Below are 20428 nucleotides of genomic sequence, written 5' to 3'. Positions count from 1 at the left end.
TCTTCAATTCATCCTGGGCTCCAAGGACCTTCAAGACCCTGCCTTGCCATCACCATAGCCTTTGGCCTTGAGCTGCTGAGGCACAATTTGCAGCCAGACACTCCAGCTAACCTGTAGTTAGGTGAATTTATGTCAGTTTCTTTATCCACTCGAGGTAATTTTGTTTTAACACTGTGAAATTTGCTCTTGATTATGTTGGTCTTTTGTCTTTTTTGACTTTTGATACTAACCCTCCTGAGGACTAGCTGAGTAATATCTGTAAGCCATTCTAGGCTCAGTCTCAATTCTGCTCCAGGATTTATTATTAATATGAGTTGCTCAAACTCATTTCACGTGGGAACTTTCCAGTCAGCAGAGACAGTGTTTCGGTGTTTGACTGCATTAATGACAAGATCCAGTCAGTGATATCCAGGGTCAGCAGCTACCCTTCACTGTGGGAAGTTGTCCAGGCACATGTTCCATCCTCATAAAGCAGAACAAATCCAATTCAGTCAAATACAGTCCCATCCATCTCTTTCCATAAACGTAAAGTAATGGCATGTTTAATTGGCAGCAAGTAAAGCAGCACTTACTCAGCAACAACCCTATTCACCAACTCTAAGTTTAGTTTCTGAGAAAGCCACTCAGCTTCATTAAAATTTGATTTAAACTTAGGTTATGGAGAGCAGGCAGGAAAATTGTGTTGAGGCCAAGATAAGATCAGCCATGGTCATATTAAATGGCAGAGCAGGTTCAAGGGGCTGAATGGTCTGCTCCTGCTTCTGGTTCGTAAATTCTAAACATGGATAAAAGGCTTGAGTTCGGGAGGTGAGGTAAGAATGACATCAAGGAGCCCTCGCAAAACTGAAATCAATGCCTATTGGAGGAAACTCTCCACTGGTTGGAGTCGTACTTAACACGCAGTAAGATGGCTTTGGTTGTTGGAGATCAGTCATCTCAGCTCCACAACATCTCTGCAGCAGTTCCTCGGGGTAGTTTCCTAGGCCCAACCATCTACAGCTGCTTCATCAATGACCTGCCCTCCATTATAAGGTCAGAAGCGGGATGTTTGCTAATGATTGCACTATGTTCCATACCATTCACAACTCCTCACATACTGAAGCAGTCCGTGTTCAAATGCTTTGTCCACGATGACCCTTTGCTCCTTCATTAACCAACTTTCTCTCCCTCAATCAGCCTTCATTATATTAAATGAGCCAGCCTCTATGACGGTCTGGGAAAGAGAATTCCAAAGACTGACAAGGCACTAATCAAAAAAAGATTCTCATCTCAACCTTAAATGCGACAGCCCTCATTGTTAAACTGTGCCCCCACCAGAGGAAACATCCTCTCCACATCCATCCTGTCGACTCCATTCAGAATCTTATCTGTTTCATCAAAGCCATATCACATTCTTCTAAATATCAACGAGTATTGGTCCAACCTGCTTAACCTTTCCTTATCTCTCAAAAATGTTTGCACTGCTTTCAATGTAACCCTGTCCCACTTTACTAAAACTGTATGCAATACTCCAATACAATCTCACCAATATACATTATAACAAGACTTATTCTATACTCCATTTTCCTTTTCCACAAAGATTGCTTTCCTAAACACTTGCTGAGACTGCATGCTAATATTTTTGGATTCATGCATCAGAACACCCAGATCTCTATTTAAATTTCTCTATTTAAATCATTTACACTGTACTACTTTTCTGTTCTACCTGCCAAGTGAAGAAATACTTGCTCTCCCAAATCTGCCAAATGTTTGCCCACTCACTGCAGATACATAGGCGCACCACCACCTGCAAGTTCTTAAGTTGACCTTACCATCCGTGATGCAACCCTCAATGTTATTTAATTTCTGTGTCAGATCAAATAGGAAATAGAGATTGGGATAATCTCCTGAAAGTTATATTGGCCAGGCCTGGGAAGACATTTGATACTTTAAGCAAAAAATCGCACTTATAGAACCTAGGGCTGCGTGGTGACTCCGAGATCACACTGCACCAGGGACCAGGGCTTGATTCCAGTCTTGGCTGACTGTCTGTCTGTGTGGAGTTTACACATTGTCTCCGTGTCTGCATGTGTTCCCTCCAGGTGCTCCGGTTTCCTCCTACAGTCCAAAGCTTTGCAGCTTAGGTGAATTGGCCATGCTAAATTGTCCATAGAATCCAGGGATGTGCAGGCTAGGTGGATTAGTCATGGCAAATGTGGGGTTATAGGAATAGGGAGGAGTGGTGTGGGTCTGGTGGAATGCTCTTTAGAGGGGTTAATGTGGATTAGATAGGTCAAATGTCTCTTTCCACACTGTAAGCTTTCGATGATCCTTTCTAAGTCTTTTTTTAAATTGGGAATTTTCATTGCTGACACAGATGGATGAATATGTTCCTCATGGGCAATTTCAAGCAAACGCTGAATACTGGGCAGTGCTGGCAAGTTGTTGTTGAAGAGCTCACCCAGAAGCAGCCAGGCTTCAGAAGTGTCTGTTAGCTGGGAGTTCCAGACAGCTGAATGAGATTGACAGATGGTCTGACTATCCTTTGAGGAAAGGAGAGCAAACAAAGGATAAGGAGAGTCGATGCTGCTCATTAAAGCACACAAAAGGAGTGATGAAAATGTTCTATTTCTTACATCTGATCATTTTCCTATGCAGGGTATTCTTATTTCATGGAGTAAAGGATTCTTTGTGAAAGGAGTACAAGGATTAGATGTTGTCGCTTTATTACGTGAAGCAATTTCAAGACGTGGGGTAAGTTTAACTTAAGTTTAAATATGTTTTACTTTTATGAAATCCATCTGCAGATCAGCCATAGTGAGTGTGGACAGCAGGCCTAACATTCTTACATTTACTTTGATATATCAGGCTCCGTTCTCAAGTAAGTTTCTACTTTCCTGAGGAACTAGTTTTATATTTACTGAGTGGACAATGGGTAAAATTCAAAGTAAATGAAGAGGGAGTGAAGTGAGCTAAAAAAAAGCTTGTACTGACAGATCCTGACTGAGAGCAGAACCTGAAAGATCCTTCTACTGCCCACTGTGCAACCCAGTGTCCAACCCATTCAATTCCTTACCTACTACTGCCAATACCATCCACTGCCCAACCAATTCTCCTCTCAAACCATCCACACTCATCTTCCACAGTCGCTCACCTTCACTGTAGTACACTCTGTGGTATGGAGCAAGTGTTATAATATTGCATTAAGAGGCATTCTTCTGACAATGTATATAAAAAGGAAGTGAGCAGATAAAGTAGGCTTTGGCCCTTAAATGATGAGACTGCAACAAGGACATGGCAGAGAATTACAACTATTTAGTATCTGCTTTCACAGTAGAAGACACAGAAAAAACTCGAAAATTAGGAAAAAAAGACAATTCATGACCATTTCAGAAAAGGTAAGAATGGGACTATGGACTGACAGGCCACTCAAGATGGCCAACATTATCGGTTCTTAAGGCAAGTGTCTGTAGAGACAGTGGATGTATTTATTATAACCCAAAATGCTGTTAATTCTGAAAAGGTACTAGTGGACTGGAAAACTGCACACATAAAATGCATTTCAAGAAAAGAGGCACGCAGAATTAGGAAACAATTTGAGTGAGTGCTGGAATCCATTGTTCAGGAGGTGGTGATAAATGGTGATAGGCTATTTAGGAAATCACAATTCAATTAGCAAAAGAGGGTTTTTGAGGGACAGTGGTAGGTCCTTTACCTCTGGGCCATGGGGCCTGGGTTCCAATCCAGACGAGTGTAAAACACAGAATATACAATATAGAACAGCACAGCACATTACAGACCCTTTGGCCCTTCGTGATGTGCCAACCTTTCATCCTACTCTAAGATCAAACTAACCAGCATAACCATCATATTACCATCATCTATGTGCCGATCCAAGAGTCCCTTAAATGTCTCTACTACCACTGCTGGCCGTGCATTCCATGCACCCACCACTCTCTGTGTAAAGAACTGACCTCTGACATCTTCCCTAAACCTTTCTCCAATCACCTTAAAATTTGCCCTCACATGACAGAAATTTCCACCTAGAGAGAAAGTCTATGGTTATCCACTCTGTCTATGCTTTTCATCATCTTGTATACCTCCATCAAGTCACCTCTCATCCTTCTTCACTGCAATGAGAAAAGCCCTAGCTCTCTCAACTTTACATCATTAGACATGCCCTCCAGTTCACGCAGCACCCTGGTAAATCTCCTCAGCACCCTCTCTAAAGCTTCCACATCCTTCCTATAATGAGGTGACCTTAACTGAGCACAATATTCCAAGTGTAGTCTAACCAGGGCTTTATAAAGCTGCTGCATAACCTCATGGCTCTCAAACTCATTCCACCTGCTAATGAAAGCCAACTCACCTTACTAACAATCCTATCAACTTGGGTGGCACTTTGAGGGATCTATGGACATGGAGCCAAAGATCCCTCTGTTCCTCTACACTGCCAAGAATTCTGCTTTTAACCCTGTAATCTGCATTCACATTTGACCTTCCAAAATTAATCATTTCATACTTTTCCAAATGAACTCCATCTGTCACTTATCAGCCCAGCTCTGCATCCTGTCAATGTACAGTAGGGACTTACAACAGCCCTCCACACTATCCATAACTCCACCAAAATTTGTGTCATCAGCAAACTTATAAACCCACCCTTCCACTTCCTCATCCAAGTCATTTACAAAAATCACAAAGAGCATTGGTCCCAGAACACCACTGATCATGCCGAACACCACTGGTCACTGAGCTCCAGGCTGAGTACTTCCCATCGAGTACCACCTTCTGTATTCTACGGGCCAGCCAATTCTGTACCCAGACAGCCAAATTTCACTGTATCCTATGCCTCCTTACTTTCTGAATGAGCCTACCATGGGGAACCTTGCTAAAATCCTTGTACACCACACCCACTGCTCTACCTTCATCAATGTGTGTTGTCACATCCTTGAAGAATTCAGTAAGGCTTGTAAGGCATGACCTGCCCCTCACAAAACCATGCTGACTATCTCTAATCAAGCTATGCTTTTCCAAATAATCATAAATCTTGTCTGTCAGAATCCACTCAATAATTTTCCTCCCATTGACTTGTCTGTAATTCCCAGGACTATCCCGATTCCCTTTCTTGAACAGGGGAATAACATTTGTTACCCTCCAATCATCTAAAATTACTCCAATGGATAGTGAGGATGCAAAGATTACCACCAAAGATGCAGCAATCTCTTCCCTTGCTTCCTGCAATAATCTTGGCTATATCCCATCTGGCCCAGGGGACTTATCTATCCTCATGTTTTTCAAAATTTCCAGCACATCATCCTTCTTAACATCAACCTGTTCGAGTATATCAGCCTGTTTCACATTGTCTTCATAAACAGCAAGGTCCTCTCAGTAGCGAATACTTCCCCAAATAGTCTGCTCCTTTCTCTCTCCATGACTATAGTAATGGTCATAGAGTCACAGAGTCATAGAAATGTACAGCATGAAAACAGACCCTTCGGTCCAACCCGTCCATGCTGGCCAGATATCCCAACCCAATCTAGTCCCACCTGCCAGCACCTGCCCCATATCCCTCCAAACCCTTCCTAGTCATATACCCATCCAAATGCCTTTTAAATGTTGCAATTGTACCAGCCTTCACCACATCCTCTGGCAGCTCATTCCATACAAGTACCACTCTCTGTGTGAAAAGGTTGCCCCTTAGGTCTCTTTTATATCTTTCCCCTCTCACCCTAAACCTATGCCCTCTAGTTCTGGACTCCCTGACCCCAGGGAAAAGACTTTGTCTATCTACCCTATCCATGCCCCTCATAATTTTGTAAACCTCTATAAGGTCTCCCCTCGGCTTCCGATGCTCCAGAGAAAACAGCCCCAGCCTATTCAGCCTCTCCCTGTAGCTCAGATCCTCCAACCCTGGCAACATCCTTGTAAATCTTTTCTGAACCCTTTCAAGTTTCGCAACATCTTTCTGATAGGAAGGAGACCAGAATTGCATGCAATATTCCAACAGTTGCCTAACCAATGTCCTGTACAACCGCAACATGACTTCCCAACTCCTGTACTCAATACTCCAATAAAGTAAAGCATACCAAGCACCGCCTTCACTATCCTATCTACCTGCGGCTCCACTTTCAAGGAGCTATGAACCTGCACTCCAAGGTCTCTTTGTTCAGCAACACTCCCTAGGATATTACCATTAAGTGTATAAGTTCTGCTAAGATTTGCTTTCCCAAAATGCAGCACCTCGCATCTATCTGAATTAAACTCCATCTGCCACTCCTCAGCCCATTGGCCCATCTGGTCCAGATCCTGTTGTAATCTGAAGTAACCCTCTTCGCTGTCCACTACACCTCCAATTTTGGTGTCATCTCCAAACTTACTAACTGTACCTCTTATGCTCGCATCCAAATCATTTATGTAAATGACAAAAACTAGAGGGCCCAACACCGATCCTTGTGGCACTCCACTGGTCACAGGCGTCCAGTCTGAAAAACAACCTTCCACCACCACCACCCTCTGTCTTCTACCTTTGAGCCAGTTTTGTAGCCAAATGGCTAGTTCTCCCTGTATTCCATGAGGTCTAACCTTGCTAATCATTCTCCCATGGGGAACTTTGTTGAACGCCTTACTGAAGTCCATATAGATCACATCTACTGTTCTGCCCTCATCAATCTTCTTTGTTACTTCTTCAAAAAACTCAATCAAGTTTGTGAGACATGATTTCCCACACACAAAGCCATGTTGAATATCCCTAATCAGTCCTTGCCTTTCCAAATACATGTACATCCTGTCCCTCAGGATTCCCTCCAACAACTTGCCCACCACTGAGGTCAGCCTCACCGGTCTATAGTTCCCTGGCTTGTCTTTACCGCCCTTCTTAAACAGTGGCACCACATTTGCCAACCTCCAGTCTTCCGGCACCTCACCTGTGACTATCGATGATACAAATATCTCAGCAAGAGGCCCAGCAATCACTTCTCTTGCTTCCCACAGAGTTCTCGGGTACACCTGATCAGGTCCTGGGGATTTATCCACTTTTAACCATTTCAAGACATCCAGCACTTCCTCCTCTGTAATCTGGACATTTTGTAAGATGTCACCATCTATTTCCCTACAGTCTATATTTTCTATATCCTTTTCCACAGTAAATACTGATGCAAAATATTCATTTAGTATCTCCCCCATTTTCAGCGGCTCCACACAAAGGCCACCTTGCTGATCTTTGAGGGGCCCTATTCTCTCCCTAGTTACCCTTTTGTCCTTAATATATTTGTAAAACCCCTTTGGATTCTCCTTAATTCTATTTGCCAAAGCTATCTCATGTCCCCGTTTTGCCTTCCTGATTTCCCTCTTAAGTATAGTCCTACTTTCTTTATACTCTTCTAAGGATTCACTCGATCTACCCTGTCTATACCTGACATATGCTTCCTTCTTTTTTTTAACCTAACCCTCAATTTCTTTAGTCATCCAGCATTCCCTATACCTACCAGCCTTCCCTTTCACCCTGACAGGAATATACTTTCTCTGGATTCTTGTTATCTCATTTCTGAAGGCTTCCCATTTTCCAGCCATCCCTTTACCTGTGAACATCTGCGTCCAATCAGCTTTTGAAAGTTCTTGCCTAATACCGAAAAATTGGCCTTTCTCCAATTTAGGTCATGGAGTTGTGATCTTCATCACCAAAATGCTCCCCCACCAAGAGATCTGACACTTGGCCTGGTTCGTTGCCAAGCACTAAATCCAGTATGGCCTCCCCTCTAGTCAGCCTATCTACATATTGAGTCAGGAATCCTTCCTGGACACATCTGACAAAAACTGTTCCATCCAAACTATTTGCACCAAGAAGATTCCAATTAAAATTATGGAAGTTGGAGAGACCATGATAACAACCCTATTACTTCAGCACTTTTCTAAATCTGCTCCTCTGTGTCTCTGTTGATATTGGGGGGTGGGGGGGGTGGGGGGGGGGGTGGAGTGGAGTGGAGTGTGGGCGATGGGGGTGTGAATAGAAATCTCCCATTAATGGGACTGCTCCTTTCCTATTTCTGACTTCCACCCATAACGACTCATTAGACAAACCTTCCTGAACTCCCTCCCTTCCTGCAGCTATGATACTATTCCTGATTAGCAATGCCACTGCCCTACCTTTTCAACCTCCCTCCCTATTCCCTTGGAAACATCTAAATCCCGGAACATCCAACAACCTTTCCTTCCCCTGTGATATCGTAGCTCCATGTAGTGATCCATGTTGTAAGTTTATCACCCTTATTCCTGACACTTCTTGCGTTAAAATAGACACACGTCAATCCATCACACTGACTGCAACTTTGCTCTATCAACTCTCTATTCTTCCACCCAGACTCTCTGCATGCTGCATCTGCCCGTTCACCAGCTACCCCATTCTCTGATCCATAGCTCTGGTTCCCATCCCCTGCCAAACTAGTTTAAGCACTCCTGAAGAGCAAACCTCCTGTACAGGTCCCACCTTCCTCAGGAGGTATCCCAATGATCCATATCTCTGAAGCCCTCCCTCCTACACCAGCTCTGCAGCCACGTGTTCAGCTGCACTTGCTCTTTGTTCCTCACCTCATTAGCCCGTGGCACCAGTAGCCATCCTGAGATTACTTCTCTGCTCGTTCTGCATTTTAGCTTCCAACCTAACTCCATATATTCACTTTTCAGGTCCTTATCCCTTGTCTTAGCTATGTCATTGGTACTGATGTTTACCACGACTTCTGGCTGCTCTCCATCCCCCTTAAGAATCCTGTGGACTCAATCTGAGATTCAATCCCTGACCCTGGCACCCGGGCGGCAACATAATATTCGGGAGTCTCGTTCGCGACCACAGAATCTCCTGTCTGTTCCTCTAACCATTGAATCTCCAATCACTATCACTCTCCTATTCTCCCCCTTTCCCTTCTGAGCCACAGAGCCAAGCTCAGTGCCAGAGACCTGGCCGCTGTGGCTTTCCCCTGGCCCAAGAGTATCCAAAGGCCCAACTTTGGCCTGACCCAACAGTATCCAAAGCAGAATACTCATTATTGAACGGATGGTCACACGGCACTGACTGACTATTCCCTTTATAATGTCACCCAGCCACCTTTTTCCTGTAACTTAGGTGTGACTACCTCCCTCTAACTCCTCTCTATCACCCCCTCAGCCTCCCGGATGATCTGAAGATCATCCAGCACCAGTTCCATTTCCCTAATGCGGCCTGTGAGGAGCTGGAGTTGAGTGCACTTCTCGTAGGTGAAGTCAGCAGGGACATCAGTGGTGCCCCTTACCTCCCTCATCCTGCAAGAGGAACATGTAACTGCCCTAGCCTCCAACTTGCCTCCTGCTCTAACTTGCCAAAAGGCATTTTAAAAATCCTTACCTTACCAACCCTCAGCACAGTGTCTTTTGTTTTAGTTGGAGGAAGAGGATAGATGGGTAAGTAGTGTCTTGGGTTTAGCCACAGCCCAAATGCCCAGCAGTCCCCAAGTCCATTTCCACTCCTGTTCAGCCTTCACTCTGCTGATTCACAATTCATATTCTAATTTACCTTCCCAGCTGCCTCCTGGCTCACCCTCCTTTGACTCCCGCTGCTGAAGAGATTGTCTGTATTTCTCATCAGTCAGGCAGACCAGGATGATTGTATGAAAGAGAAATTTGGTTTGATGGATTAATAGAGTTCCTTGGGGTCAAGTTGCAGAACGGTAAAAAGGAAACAGTCAGTGTAATTTCCAAAAGACGTTTGATAAAATGCCACATACCAGATGCTCATGGTGTTAGGGATGATATATTAGCATGGAGAGAGGATAGGCTAATGAATACAACACAGGGGGCTGGGATAGATGGGCCTCTTTCAGGCTAACAGTTTGTAACCTGTGAAGTGCCACAGGATAGTGCATGGGCCACAATGATATACAATCTATCAACGGCTGGATAGTTGGGCAAAAACTTGGCAGATGGAGTGTTGGGTAATCAATGTGAGCATGTCCACTTTGGTAAGAAGAATAAAGAGCCTGAATGTACTGAAAGGACTGGTCAGTGCTCCATGAATTGAAACCCCTATTAAACTTTGAATTTTTGCCTATGATTCAAATAGTAATGTAAAGACTATTACATTGGAGGTTCTGTGTTTTGATTTAGCTCCTAACTGTTCAAAGTCTTTCAGCAGAAGTCCCTTTCTAGTTCTATCAATGCCATTGCTATCAACATGTCTGCCAATAACTAAATCCTTCCCCTCCCAATGCAAGTTCCTCTCCAGGCAAGAGGAGTTATCCCAGACCTTAGCACCGTCTAGATAACACAGCCTTCAGGACATGCTCGCAATTACATGGGTCAGTATCTGTCCTTCTAATTATATCGCCCTCTACCATCACTACCTTTTTATTCTCCTTCCCCAACCTTAATTGTACCATGATGCCATTGTCAGTTTGCTGCGGGTCTCACTCTTGCCTTTCCAGGCTACAGACTCTAAAGTGCAAAGAGTTTTAATGATATGTGCAAAAGTCTCCTAAGTACCTATTCCATTTCCCCAAGGTCTCTAAATATATATCTTGTAGATCACGATCTAGCTATTTTTATGCTTCCAAATTCTACCTGAAATATCATGTTTAAAAACATTAATATGAGTAGTTTCATTACTATCAATATTAATTTCACACAGTTGAGTATCATCTGAAAGAATGAAGACCAATACGAAAGTTATTATACTTACTGGGGTAGTGTGCTGAAATCAAACCCTGCTAATTCCTGGAATCATCTCAAAATTGAATGATTTTACAAAGCATATAGAATTCCTCAATCAACTACCTTTAAAAGACAAGTTGACAGAAAGCATGGACTAGGTTTTAGTACTTAACAAGAAACATTGCTATTTATTACAGATAAATATATTTAACGGACAATTGTAAGCCACATTGAAATCTATGACTTAAAATTCTAATCCACTTACAAATTCCTCACCTCCACATGCACATATCAGCATGCAGTCAAAATAACACGGGAGTTAAGGATGAAGGGGAAGACTGGAAAAGCAGTCAGTTGAGTGATCCCTGTCTACAGAGACTTTCATTAGATTAGATTCCCTACAGTGTAGAATCAGGTCCTACACCAACCCTCCAAAGAGTAACCCACCCAGATCCATTTCCCTCTGACTAATGCACCTAGCACTATGGGCAATGTAGTATGGCCAATTTACCTGGCCTGTACGTCTTTGGATGATGGGAGGAAATTGGAGCAAACCCACGCAGACACGGGGAGAATGTGCAAACTCCACACAGACAGTCTGCCCGAGGCTGGAATTGAACCTGGGATCCTGGTGCTGTGAGGCAGCAGTGATAACCACTGAGCCACCCCACTTTGAGACAATCCTTTTACTGATTAGAATCTTATTTCTTGGTCATGTTTCTCCAAGTACTTTCAGTTGCTTGCAGGAGGAACAAGTTGACTAATTCACATTTTTACTTTTCTTTCACCTCATTTTATAACACACCTCTGGAGCAGGTGGGACTTGAACCTGGGCCTCCCAGTGCAGGATAGGGGCACAAACACTGCTTCACACTTATAAGAGTCTTGCATTATTAATTAAAAGTCATGGCTTACTGTAATTGATAGGGAAGTTGGCTATCTTCAGTCTTGAGATGTTTTTTAATGTTGAGGAAAAAGCTTCTTCCCTTCTGTAGGTCTGATGATTTCTAACCTGAACGTTCACACGCAAAAACTGTTCAATAACCTGCCAAGCAATCACATTTCTTGGCAGGCAGGAGGCCATAGTCATTGATAACTGGTCACCAGGTTAGACAGTTCAATCGGCTACTTATTGCTGGCCAAATCTGCCTTCATGCCCAGCCCCCTGGCTCCAGTTTGTAACTAGCCTTCCCCTATTGCTTGTACCAACTGTGTAAATAATGAGTGTTATGTAATTTGCTTTTAAAAAGTGCAACAATCCTTGGCTTTTAGACTAATACTTTTCCCATTGTAGTCTATAGTCCACTGCTAAGGATGGGATGAGCCAAAGGATTTTTCTCTGTGCTACAAAACCTCTATGATTCTTTAAGTCTGAGGTTATACATCTGGGGAGGACTAAAGTCAAGGAATGCACAATAAATGGGAGGGAAATAAGAGAAGTAGAGGAAGTGAGAGACTTTTGGTATGTGTGTCCATATGTACCTGAAGGTGATAGGACAGATAGTGAAGGTAGTAAAGAAGGGATATAAGCCAATTTTCTTCAATGGGTGAAATATTGAATACAAGAGCATGAATGTAATGCTAAAATATGTTAGGTTACAGTTGGAACTTTGTGTACAATTCTGGCCACCACATCACAAGAAGGACATCATCAACGTAGAGAGACTTACAGAGGATACAAAAATGTTCATAGAGCTTGAAAATTGTAATTCCAAGGAAAGATTGGATAGGCTAGTGTTGTTTTTTTTTGTAGTTCGGAGAAGACTCAGGGTGACTTTAACTGAGGTACATACTGAGCGGCACGGTGGCTCAGTGGTTAGTACTGCTACCTCACAGTGCCAGGGACCTGGATTCGATTCCAACCTCAGGTGACTGTCTGTGTGAAGTTTGCACATTCTCCCCATGTCTGCGTGGGTTTCCTCTGGGTGCTCCAGTTTCCTCCCACAGTCCAAAGATGTGCAGGTTAATTGAATTGGTCAAGCTAAATTGCCCATAGTGTTCAGGGATGTGTAGGTTGGGTGCATTAGTCAGGAGAAATGTAGAGGAATGGATGTGGGTGGGGTACCTTCACAGGGTTGGTGTGGATTTATTGGGCCAAATGGCCTGCTTCCACACTCTAGGGATTCCATGATTCTATGAAAATTATGAGAGCCTTGCATAGAGGTAGAAGAATTAGTCATGAGGAAAAATATTTTCACCCAGAGGGTACTGGTGTCTGTCCAGTTTGGTGGTTGAGGCAAAACCCACAATTCATTTAAAAGGACCCTGGACACGCCCCTGAACCATTGCAAGGCTATGGACCAGGTCCTGTTAGAATGGGCAACTAGTTTATTCAGCTGGCACTGGTATGATGAGCTGAATGCCTTTTTCATGCGCTGTAACTTTTCATGGCTCCATCTAACATTTTGAACCTTTTCCATGAGGTATTCGCTGGGAAGTGATCTTTGGGAGTTTTACTCTGTATCTAATCCCTTTTGTTTGATAGCGACACTGTAGATGGAGTTTTAGTCTGTGTCTAAATCATGCTATACCTGCTCTGTGTGTGTTTGATGGAACAGTGTAGAGGGTGCTAATTCTATATCTAACCCCATGCTGTACTTGTGCTGGGAATATGTGATTGGAACAGTGTACTGCAAACTTTATTCCGTATCTCACCATATGCTGTACTTGACCTAGGAGTGTTTGGTCAAGCAAAGAAGGAGAGCTTCACTCTAGCCCATATCCTTTGTTCTATTTGTCCTGGGAATGTCAAATGGCAATGGCGTGCAGAGAGCTTTACTCTGTATCTACCATCACACTCTACCTTCTCGGAATAGTTTTGATGAATTAGTCTAATAATGAATGGAGAAGGTACATGTATTCCACATGCATCACTCACATAGCATAATTTTCACGCATTCCTGCTGCTATTTCTCACTCTATTACAATAAAGTTATTGTGGAAAGTGGAATCCCACACAGTTTTTCCATTTTCTGAAAATTGTATTGTTTTACTAGGATTATGAAGTGGATGTGCTGTCTATAGTGAATGATACCGTGGGAACCATGATGACATGTGCATTTGACGACCCGTACTGTGAGATTGGCGTTGTTATTGGTAATAAGGAATTTGCACTCACAATTTGGTTTTTAAACATTTCATTTCACATATGAGATCAAACTGTTAAATCAGCAATCTGCTATCTTCAGGAACTGGCACGAATGCCTGTTACATGGAGGAATTGAGACACATCCAACTGGTGGAAGGTGATGAAGGACGAATGTGCATCAACACGGAATGGGGAGGATTCGGAGATGATGGCTCTTTGGAAGATATCAGGACTGTATTTGACAGGGAAGTGGATGATGACTCTATCAATCCAGGGAAACAGTTGTGAGTTAACACTGAATCTTCCTTTAACTCACTCTTCCTTCAAGTTGCTGCTTTCCTGACTTCTGAAGTTACTTCCTGATGTTACTATGACCTTTCCTTAAGGTCCTGTTCTTAATCTCTATGAATCCTCAATACAATTAAAAATAGGAAATGAGGTAATGTTCTGGCTCCTGTCACTATTCATTGGCTGCAATTTGATGAGGTGTCTGTGTGGATTGAGCCCAAACTAGCTCACCTTGACTATAAGCCTTGTTTGAAAAACTGACATTCACTCCCTTGACTTACATCTGAAAAGTGACCTCTTAGCTTTATAATGTCAATTGATCCACTGAAACCCTATTGATCTACTGACACCTATTAGTTTACTGACACCATTGGCTCACATTAATCCATTCATACTTTGATTCACCGGCACTCATTGATCCACTGGAAACCATTAGGCTTTGTGCAAAAACAGGAAGAGACAAAATGCTCAAAGCATTTATTTTCCTGAAAGCAACTGAAATCACATTTCCTTGTTGTCTTTCAGGTTTGAGAAAATGGTGTCTGCAATGTATTTGGGAGAACTTGTGCGGATTATTTTGGTGCGAATAATTCAAAATGGCATGCTGTTCAAAGGAAAGACTTCATCTAAGCTCCTCACCAAAGGATCTATTGATATTGAAGACATTATTGCTATAGAGAAGTAAGCATAGAGATCAAATATGTACAACTGCCATGGTTACATTTGTGTTTGTACTTGGGAAGGGAACTTGCGCTGTCGATTAGATCACTCTGATATCAGCAACCAGACACTGACTTGCATAAATCAGCAGCCCTCCCAAAATGAGATTTTAATTTCCTTTTTGATTCAATATTTTACAGTGCCCCTTAGGGGTTGTCAGTTCTAATCTTGTTAATTTGGTCCATTGTTTTATTTACAACGATTGAGGTAACACTCAGAACTGAAGTGGAATCGAGATCAAACAGCATTCAAACTGGCACATTACAGAAAAGGGGGCAGTGAGGGAGACTGGCTAGTAAGGAAAGATGTACAATGAGAGAGGACATTGAAGGGGCATACAGGACAGGGAGGGAGACGGAATGGGGAGGGAGATCAGACAGTGAGGGAGATGGGACGGGTAGGGAAAGAGGACATTAAAAGGGTTGGGAGATGGTGAGGGATTAAGAACAGGGGGAGAAAGCACAGTGAGGGAGAGGCCACAGTGAGGGACCGGGCAGATGGAGGGGGAGAGAAAGAGAGTACAGTGATAGGGCTGGGACAATATGGAAGAGGAGTCAGTGTAGGGAAGGGGTCAGTGTGGGGGAGGAGACAGTACAGAGCACAGGTTGAGCATGGGAGTATTTGTAAAGTCTTCTCCTCCTGTTAGTTATTTAATTGTCCACCGCCTTTTATGACTGGAAGCAGCAGGACTGCAGAGCTGAAATCTAATCTGTGGGTTGTGGGCCCACTTAGCTCTGTCTATTGTATGCTGCTTCTATTGAGATGAGGGCCACTGTGTGGTAATGTTTATCTTGCTCACGTTTATCTTGATCCCATGAAAATTCATGTGATCTAAAATCAAAGTTGGTAACTCCAAAGTAACGCCTTCCTGAGTATATACCTCTGAGGCACTACCTCTGGTAGTGCTGCTGGAATTTTATATTCCTAGGGCTGATGATTGTGGTGTCTGGGGCATTAACTATTAGGTTTGAATCAGTGGAAATGGCTGATGATTGTTTATTTTTTGGGTTAGTTCTCCCAAATTTGGCAAGAGCTCCCAGACAATAGGAAGGAAAACTTCACAGGGTTATCAGAGCTGTGCTTGTCATTGTTATTTCCAATGCCTTGGTCAATGTCAGATGGTCCTATCTGAATTATTCCTGTACTAACCTAAGGTATTTCAGAACCAAATGTTTTTGTGTTCCCGGTCATCATGATATTTAATAAGGAGAGCAATACAGGATGTGGTTCAAGCTCTTGTTAAAAGCAGCCATGGCCTAGTTACAATTCAAAGGCCATAGCTTTAAGTTATCAGGGCAGCAATGTCAGTTTAGAGCCCATGAAGAAGGAATTTCACTCTGTTTGTCGTCCAACATCATCACAACACTAAAAGCAGAACATGACTTTTTATCCATCCATCGCTGTGTCCCTCCATGCCAACATCCCTCTCAAATTTCCTGCTTAAATTATTACATTTATCACTTTTCTGATAAAAGGTAATCAATGTGAAACATTAATTATTTCTCTGTCCACAGACCTGCTGAGCATTTCCAACATTTTATGATTTTAATTCAGATGTTCAGCAACTATCTTGTATTTGTACAAAATGGTAAAATATTCCTGCTGTCTTTTTCATGACAACACCAAGTTCTGAAGAAGAGTCAGTCACTTGACTCGAAATGTTAACTCTAGTTCTCTCTCCACAAACACTACCAGATCTGCCAATCTGCCGAGTTCCTCCAGCCATTTCTGTTTTCATCTATCAGCCTGTCCTCAGTGTCCAGGAACTGTTAATATTGGCTTTTCCCTGTAGTCATTGCCTGCTCAGGATTCCCCTGAATTGCTGTTACCCAATGTTCATGTTCAATAGCTAAAAGGCTATCTAGGGTTTGATTCAAATGTACCTCCTTGGCTTTAGAGGGTTCATTAGTCATTCTCAGATTTCTATATTCTTTCTGCTCATTTGAAAACCTGAATGCACCCGTGATTCTCTTCCTACTGCTGATCCAATGCCCTGTTGGAAAAGCCATGTCCAGCGATTGGATGATCAGGATAGGCTGTGACCCTCTCGGCAGTATACCAGACTCTCTCCCTCACTACTAAATGGTGAAGTTAAAAATCACACAACACCAGGTTATAGTCCAACAGGTTTATTTGGAAGTACTAGCTTTCAGAGCACTGCTCCTTCATCGAGGTAACTAGATGAGATAACTAGTTACCTGATGAAGGAGTAGTGCTCTGAAAGCTAGTGCTTCCAAATAAACCTGTTGGACTATAACCCAGGTGTTTAGATTAGAGTGGTGCTGGAAAGGCACAACAGGTCAAGCAGTATCCGAGGACCTGGTAAATGGATGTTTTGGACCAAAAGCCCTTTATCAGGAATGAGACAGGGAGCCTCCGGGGTGGAGAGATAAGTGGGAGGGGGGTGGGGCTGGGGAGAAGGTAGGTAAAAGTACAACAGGTGGATAGAGGTGGGGATGAAGGTGATAGGTCAGAGCAGGTTGTGGGCGGCACGGTGGCACAGTGGTTAGCACTGCTGCCTCACAGCGCCTGAGACCCGGGTTCAATTCCCGCCTCAGGCGACTGACTGTGTGGAGTTTGCACGTTCTCCCCGTGTCTGCGTGGGTTTCCTCTGGGTGCTCCGGTTTCCTCCCACAGTCCAAAGATGTGCAGTCAGGTGAATTGGCCCTGCTAAATAGCCCATAGTGTTAGGTAAGGGGTAAATGTAGATGTAGGGGTATGGGTGGGTTACGCTTCGGCGGGGCGGTGTGGACTCGTTGGGCCGAAGGGCCTGTTTCCACACTGTAAGTAATCTAATCTAATCAGAGGGTGGAGCAGATAGGTGGGAGGGAAGATTGGCAGGTAGGACAGGTCATGAGGATGGTGCTGAGCTGGGAGGTTGGAACTTGGGTAAGGTGGGGGGAGGGGAAATGAGGAAAATAGTGAAGTCCACATTGATGCCCTGGGGTTGAAGTGTTCCGAGGCGGAAGATGAGGCGTTCTTCCTCCAGGCGTCGGGTGGTGAGGGAGCGGCAGTGGAGGAGACCCAGGACCTGTATGTCCTCGCAGAGTGGGAGGGGGGTTGAAATATTAGGCCGTGGAGCAGTGGGGTTGATTGGTGTGGGTGTCCCGGAGATGTTCCCTGAAGCGCTCTGCTAGGAGGCGTCCAGTCTCCCCAATGTAGAGGAGACCGCATCGGGAGCAACGGATACAATAAATGATATTGGTGGATGTGCAGGTGAAACTTTGATGGATGTGGAAAGCTCCTTTAGGGTGTTGGATGGAGGTGAGGGAGGAGGTGTGGGCGCAGGTTTTGCGATTCCTGTGGTGGCAGGGGAGGGTGCCAGGACAGGAGGGTGGGTTGTTGGGGGGTGTGGACCTGACCAGGGAGTCACAGAGGGAATGGTCTTTACGGAAAGCGGAAGGGGGTGGGGAAGGAAATATATCCCTGGTGGTCGGGTCTGTTTGTAGGTGGTGGAAATGTCGACAGATGATGTAGTTTATGCGGAGGTTGGTGGGGTGGAAAGTGAAGACCAGGGAGGTTCTGTCCTGGTTGCGGTTGGAAGAGTGGGGTTTGAGGGCAGAGGTGCGGACGTGGATGAGATGCGGTGGAGGGCATCTTCAACCACGTGAGAAGGGAAATTGCGATCTCTAAAGAAGGAGGCCATCCGGTGTGTTCTGTGGTGGAACTGGTCCTCCTGGGAGCAGATACAGCGGAGGCGGAGGAATTGGGAATCTTTGCAGGAGGTAGCTTGGGAGAGGTGTAATCCAGGTAGCTGTGGGAGTTGGTTGGTTTGTAAAAAATGTCAGTGTCAAATCGGTCATCATTAATGGAGATGGAGAGGTTCAGGAAGGGGAGGGAGGTGTCAGAGATGGTCCAGGTGAATTTAAGGGTGGGGTGGAATGTGTTGGTGAAGTTGATGAACTGCTCACCCCCCTTGCGGGAGTACAAGGTGGCACCAATGCAGTCATCAATGTAGCGGAGGAAGAGGTGGGGAGTGGTGCCAGTGTAACTACAGAAGATGGACTGTTCTATGTAGCCAACAAAGAGACAGGCATAGCTGGGCCCATGTGAGTGCCCATGGCTACCCCTTTGGTCTGGAGGAAGTGGGAGGATTCGAAGGAGAAATTGTTAAGGGTGAGGACCAGTTCAGCCAAACGAATGAGAGTGTCAGTGGAAGGGTACTGTTGGGGATGTCGGGAGAAGAAGAACCCATCTCCACCTACCTCAATGCTGTCCTATCCCCCCTAGTCCAGGAACTCCCCACATACCTTCGAGACACCACCCACACCCTCCACCTCCTCCAAGACTTCCGTTTCCCTGGCCCCCAACGCCTCATCTTCACCATGAACACCCAATCCCTCTACACCTCCATCTGCCATGACCAGGGCCTCCAAACCCTCTGTTTTTTCCTCTCCTGACGTCCCCAACAGCACCCTTCCACCGACACTCATTCATTTGGCTCATCTGGTCCTCACCCATAACAATTTGTCCTTCAAATCCTCCCACTTCCTCTAGATAAAAGGGGTAGCCGTGGGCATCTGCATGGGCCCCAGCTATGCCTGTGTCTTTGTCAACTACATAGAACAGTCCATCTTCCGTAGTTACACTGGCACCATTCCCCACCTCTTCCCCCGCGACATTAATGATTGCATCGGCGCCACCTCATGTTCCCACGAGGAGGTTGAGCAGTTCATCAACTTCACCAACACATTCCATCCCAACCTTGAATTCACCTGGATCATCTGACACCTCCTTCCCCTTCCTGGACATCTCCATCTCCATCAATGACAACCGACTTAACACTGACATTTTTTACAAACCCACCGACTCCTACAGCTACCTGAATTACAACTCTTCACACCCTAACTCATGTAAAAATGCTATCCCGTATTCCCAATTCCTCTGCCTCCACCGTATCTGCTCCCAGGAGGACCAGTTCAACCACAGAACACACAAGAAGGCCTCCTTCTTTAAAGACCGTAATTTCCCTTCCCATATGGTCGAAGATGCCCTCCAACGCATCTCATCCATGTCCCCACCTTCGCCCTCAAACCCTACCCCTCCAACTGTAACAAGGATAGAAACTCCCGGTGCTCACCTTCCACCCTACCAACCTTCGCATAAACCACATCATCCACTGACATTTCCACCACCTACAAACGGACCCCACAACCAGGATATATTTCCCTCCCCACCCCTTTCCACAAAGACTGTTCCCTCCGTGACTCCCTGGTCAGGTCCACGCCCCCCCCCCCAACAACCCATGCTCCTGTCCTGGCACTTCTCCTGCCACCGCAGGAATTGCAAAATCTGCACCCACACCTCCTCCCTCACCTTCATCCAAGGTCCCAAAGAAGCCTTCCACGTCCATTAAATTTCACCTGCACATCCAACAATGTCATTAATTATATCCGTTGCTCCCGATGCGGTCTCCTTTACATTGGGGAGACTGGACGCCTCTGAGCAGAGAGCTTTAGGGTACATCTCCGGGACACCCGCACCAATCAACCCCATTGCCCCTTGGCCCAACATTTCAACTCCCCTCCCCCCCCCGACTCTGCCGAGGACATGCAGATCCTGGGTCTCCTCCACCACCACTCCCTCACCACCTGACGCCTGGAGGAAAAATGCCTCATTTTCCGCCTCGGTACACTTCAACCCCTGGGCATCAATGTGGACTTCACCATTTTCTTCATT

At 44.7% G+C, this 20428-nt stretch overlaps 1 protein-coding gene across 1 annotated transcript in view; it reads left to right on the top strand.

The window, feature by feature from the left end:
- LOC140463675 (hexokinase-1-like) overlaps positions 1 to 20428 on the top strand; it is a 158532-nt gene that overhangs the window by 38135 nt on the left and 99969 nt on the right. Inside the window, exons 4-7 of the mRNA XM_072558016.1 lie at positions 2638 to 2733; positions 13650 to 13749; positions 13842 to 14025; positions 14555 to 14710. Coding sequence (XP_072414117.1) covers positions 2638 to 2733; positions 13650 to 13749; positions 13842 to 14025; positions 14555 to 14710 — 536 coding nt within the window. The remainder of the gene's footprint in view (positions 1 to 2637; positions 2734 to 13649; positions 13750 to 13841; positions 14026 to 14554; positions 14711 to 20428) is intronic.

Source organism: Chiloscyllium punctatum, chromosome 38 (genome assembly GCF_047496795.1).
Source record: "Chiloscyllium punctatum isolate Juve2018m chromosome 38, sChiPun1.3, whole genome shotgun sequence".
Lineage (NCBI taxonomy): Eukaryota > Metazoa > Chordata > Chondrichthyes > Orectolobiformes > Hemiscylliidae > Chiloscyllium > Chiloscyllium punctatum.
This window is presented reverse-complemented; position numbering and strand designations above follow the sequence as displayed.